At 32.6% G+C, this 4,338-nt stretch overlaps 1 protein-coding gene across 1 annotated transcript; it reads left to right on the top strand.

Annotated features, from left to right (window-relative positions):
• The first annotated feature begins 570 nt into the window (after positions 1 to 570).
• On the top strand, positions 571 to 1,790 carry LOC131160566 (23 kDa jasmonate-induced protein-like). The gene is made up of 2 exons (XM_058116378.1): positions 571 to 1,027; positions 1,381 to 1,790. The coding sequence occupies exons 1-2, from the start codon at positions 623 to 625 to the stop codon at positions 1,567 to 1,569; spliced, it is 594 nt and encodes a 197-aa protein (XP_057972361.1). The 5' UTR covers positions 571 to 622; the 3' UTR covers positions 1,570 to 1,790.
• The last annotated feature ends 2,548 nt before the right edge of the window (positions 1,791 to 4,338 follow it).

The raw sequence follows: 4,338 nt of genomic DNA, 5'->3' as shown, positions 1-4,338 counted from the left end.
TAAGAATGTTCGGTCTTATTTTTAAAAAATAGGGACTCTAGATAAACTTTAGGACATTAGTTCTGTTGTGACTCATAGGCTTCTTTTTCCCAACTTGTTTTAATTTATATATTTTATTTTGTTTATATATATATATATATATATATATTATTTTATATTATTGTTTCATCGACTTAAATCAAATAGCTAGATAGGTGATGGAATATATTTCCCCATCTATCCACCCCCATTATTCAAATATTCTTTTTCCTTTTTCAAATATTCTTGCTTTACTACAATAATATATTCATTTTACCTTCATCTTTCCTTATCCATGCATGCACATATCAATTGTGCACACGTCATGTCACTATCTCCCATAGATAAGCAAAGAATCAATTCCCCTTTTTCCAATTCCCACTCCCATTCCCTCCTATATGCATTATGCTAATTAATTTTTTCCTAATTAAATTTCACATCCTTTTCAGGAAAAAAAAAAAAAAAACTCCCGATTAAACTCTCTCCCCTCCTCTCCAGATCTTTATTAATTGCATGCTATATATATATGTGTGCATAAGTTGTATGATTTTCATTATAAACACACACATACATAGAGTGAGGTTGCTAGTTAAGTTCAGTTGTAATGGCTGTAGAGTGCTATACCAAAGTGTTTCCAAACATTGCCACCAATTCATATTTGAAAGAAGGAGCAAGGGTGACTCCTTATAAGAAAAGCATTAGTACTGAAAAGGATGACACTTCCCTCAAGGAATATGTGGAGAAGTTGGTAAAGGTTTTAAGTAAGGATGATGCAGACTTCACAGTGTGCAGATTCCACAATGAGACAACAGGCAGACGACATTTTTTTAGAAGCCGCGTTTTGGATGTTCCCCCTGTGCCTCCCCCTGCCAGAGACATCGCCCCTGGGGAGACACTTGTGTTTGTGCACATATCTACCAGAGGAATTGGTGTTGTGTATCGTGGACGAAATAAGCGGGGACATCGATGTGATTGGATGCTGTCATGGTGTAACCAACCAAGCAACAAGGTGTGTGTGTGTGTGGTTTGAGACTAATTAGGCACCTCACTTATTTTCTAAGATAAAGGATGGGTATGCTCCTCTACCCTTTTCTACTTAAATACTAAAATTATTTTCTTAATTAAAAAGTGATAGTCTCAAAATTATTTGATCAAAACCAAGTGTCCAGTCTTTAGTTTAATAATCAATTGAGTCACCTTTTAATCACGCTAAACATTTTTATCAAGTTCAACTCCTAAAATTGATTACATACATGTATACATATACATTAAATTGTATAATTATGACGAAGTTATAGCACTGAGTACGTGTTTTGAAAGTACCTAATCAATTCAATTTGGATCGCTCTTGCGTGCCTGCAGGTATATACTGAGATTAATGAAGCTGGCCACTATGACAATGAAGCCATATGGCCTTTAATTTTTATGAAAGTACATCAATCTGGCTCCTTTAGCACTTCCACATGGAAAGGATGTGTGTCGACTATGACGATTGAGGATAAGCGTGGAGTTGCTGAGCTTTATGCACGCATGGCTCTCACAGAACAGTAACAATGCACATACGTGTCAAATTATGGAAAATAAAATATAATAAAAGGCACTTACATATATATATATATATATATATATATATATATATATATATATGATAATGGCAAAATGTATGTGATGTGATAAAGTAATATCAATGTATGGGTGGCGCTAGTGAATGTCAAATCATCACGATCTATATAATAAATAAGATGGCCACATGTTATTCTAAAATGATAACATGAATTTTTTTTAAAAAAATTAAAATAAAAAAGTGCTTAAAAAAATAAATAATAAAAGCTACTTACAAAATATTTTTATCATTTTTCAATTTTCATGAATAATAAAAATTAAGATGAATTTTGAAATACAATAATTAAGTAAAATAATATTCATAATTTCTATCTCTATTATGTTGTACTTTTATTTTTTTAATTACATTTTTTAATTATTATTTTATTCAAAGAAAAATAAATAATTATTTAATCCAAATTTTAGTTTATTTTGATTTTAAAAATATTAACTAACCAAGTTGTCAAGTTTTCAATTTTTTATTTTTGTTTTCAATTTTTAATTTTCAGAGATACCAAATAACCCAAAATTATTTCTTTCCCCAATCATTCCGAGGAACCAAAATGCTGGTTATATTCAAAACATCATAGTCTGTACACCTTGCTTTGGTTGACGAGGCTTCTGCATTGCTCCTTGTCTGCATTGCTCCTTGTGTAGGCACTTCTCTTGAGATAAGGTAAGGGATCCATATTAGATTATGTCAGGTACTTTTAGAAATTGAACCGATTAAACTGATATTTATGATCACAGAAATATTATATATGGTTTTCTGTATAATCAGGCATATGAAAATGATAGTTTTGGGTTATTATATATAAATGTGTATGTTGTAAAGGATTTTCTGAATGAATTAAACGGTTGAAACAGATGCTTTTGGTTTATTAAAGCATGATATATTTTCTACAAGTAGTTTATTAAAGTTTGGTTTATTACTCAAATCGTGTGACATGAGAATGATTGTCTTTATTGTATAAATGAACCTATTAAAATATGTATATGGTATCATACAGAAAAAGTTAGGGTATTATACTGGGTTTTCTGAAATATTGAGAATAATGTGAATTTGTGAATATGATGGCATTATGCCGAGTTGTGTTATATCGATATTATACCAAACAAGAAATGACAGTTTTTATACAGTTTTATGAAAATGGAATCAGGTTGTGCAATATATGGTTTAAGTATCCTGAGGGCTAGCGGTAATGAAAGCTCGGTGCCGAAGCTATAGAGAGGAAGTATAGTGCAACCACACTGGTGTGATAGTGTTGGTATGGAATGGTCGATTTGTCCTTAGCAGAGCTCCTCCTGAAGGGTATTCCGGGAGACCCCTCCTGAAAGATTTTCTAGGACAAGGTAGGCAAATCGTATTGACATACAGGATTATACTTGAATTAGCACTGGTCGGTCGGTCTGTTACTAAGTCCAGCTTTCGGACCGCACAACCCATCATGGGGCTGAAACATGTCAACCGCCCAATAAGGAAAGTACTACTATGCAGATACGTGAATTAGTGTGTAAAATGAGCCAAATTTATGAAATAAGGAAAGTTAAGTATTTTAAATATAGGTGTGAGTTATAGTTCATTTAAGCAATTTCCTTTAAAGTGAAATTAACGGTTATATTATGTCTATACTAGAAACTCATGTTACCACACACTAATAATAATCTATTACGTCTTACTGAGAGGTATCTCGCCCAATCATTATCTAATATTTTTTAGATGTCATGAGGAGCATAACAGTAAGCAGAGTAGCGTAGTTGAAGCGTTGGTGGGATAGAAGGTTTTATTTAGAATAGATCTTTAATGAATAATTTTTTTGTATTTATAATTTTAGGGGTGTTAATTTTGATATTGGAAATAATATTTTTATATTGAGATAATTAATACTCTATAATTAGAATTTGAGGACTTCCACTGTATGAAATATTCAGGTCACTACAGGTGATATAAGTGAAATTGAACGAAATTTTTCGAGTCGTCACAGTTGGTATCAGACCTTATGAAATAGCATCTGTAAACTCTATGGATGATTATTACCAGAGTATAGGTATGAAGTAGGATGATGATAGGAATGGGTAGGCTAGGTGTTATAAAAGTGATCGTGTATAGAATGCATAATGGAGTAAAAAACAACAAGTAAATTGGAATTTTGGAGTTTGGTCTCGCAGCCGAAATAAGAAATTCATTGAGAGTTTTCTATGACGTTTTATAAAACAACCGGTAGTTCCAAAAAAGTCACAGAAAACCATTGACGTTTTTCTTCCAGAATGATGCACTATGATCTTGTCTTGTGTGAATAATCACTGCAAGGAATGAGCTACCATGTGCAACACTGGAATAGTTGAAATAGAATTTTGTGCATTTTTAGAATGTGCGCACCTTTGCACATTAGAGTATACTCCTAGTTCACTATGGTTCCTTATGATTTAGTGTGCGTGGATCTGAGAACAACTGAAAGAATATTAGCGGTTATCCTCGAATTTAGATGCTTAGAAATCCCAGGGGATTCTTTAATGGTGAAGTTCTTGGGGATACTGGTTATTCTAAGGTTTTATGAAAAGTTATAATTCTTTGGTGTATGTTATTCTCTCTTGTGTTTCTTGTACTTAAAGAAAATGTTCAATCTTTCCATGTCTCCATAAGTCAGCCATGGGACATTGGACATTGCTGGAAGGGTAGGTGTGTTTTGATGCCAGTGTTTTGGGGTAGATTTCAGG

The sequence above is a fragment of the Malania oleifera genome, chromosome 7 (assembly GCF_029873635.1).
Source record: "Malania oleifera isolate guangnan ecotype guangnan chromosome 7, ASM2987363v1, whole genome shotgun sequence".
In the NCBI taxonomy this organism is placed as follows: Eukaryota; Viridiplantae; Streptophyta; class Magnoliopsida; order Santalales; family Ximeniaceae; genus Malania; species Malania oleifera.
Note: the sequence above shows the minus strand (reverse complement) of the source record. Positions and strands in the feature narration are given on the sequence as shown.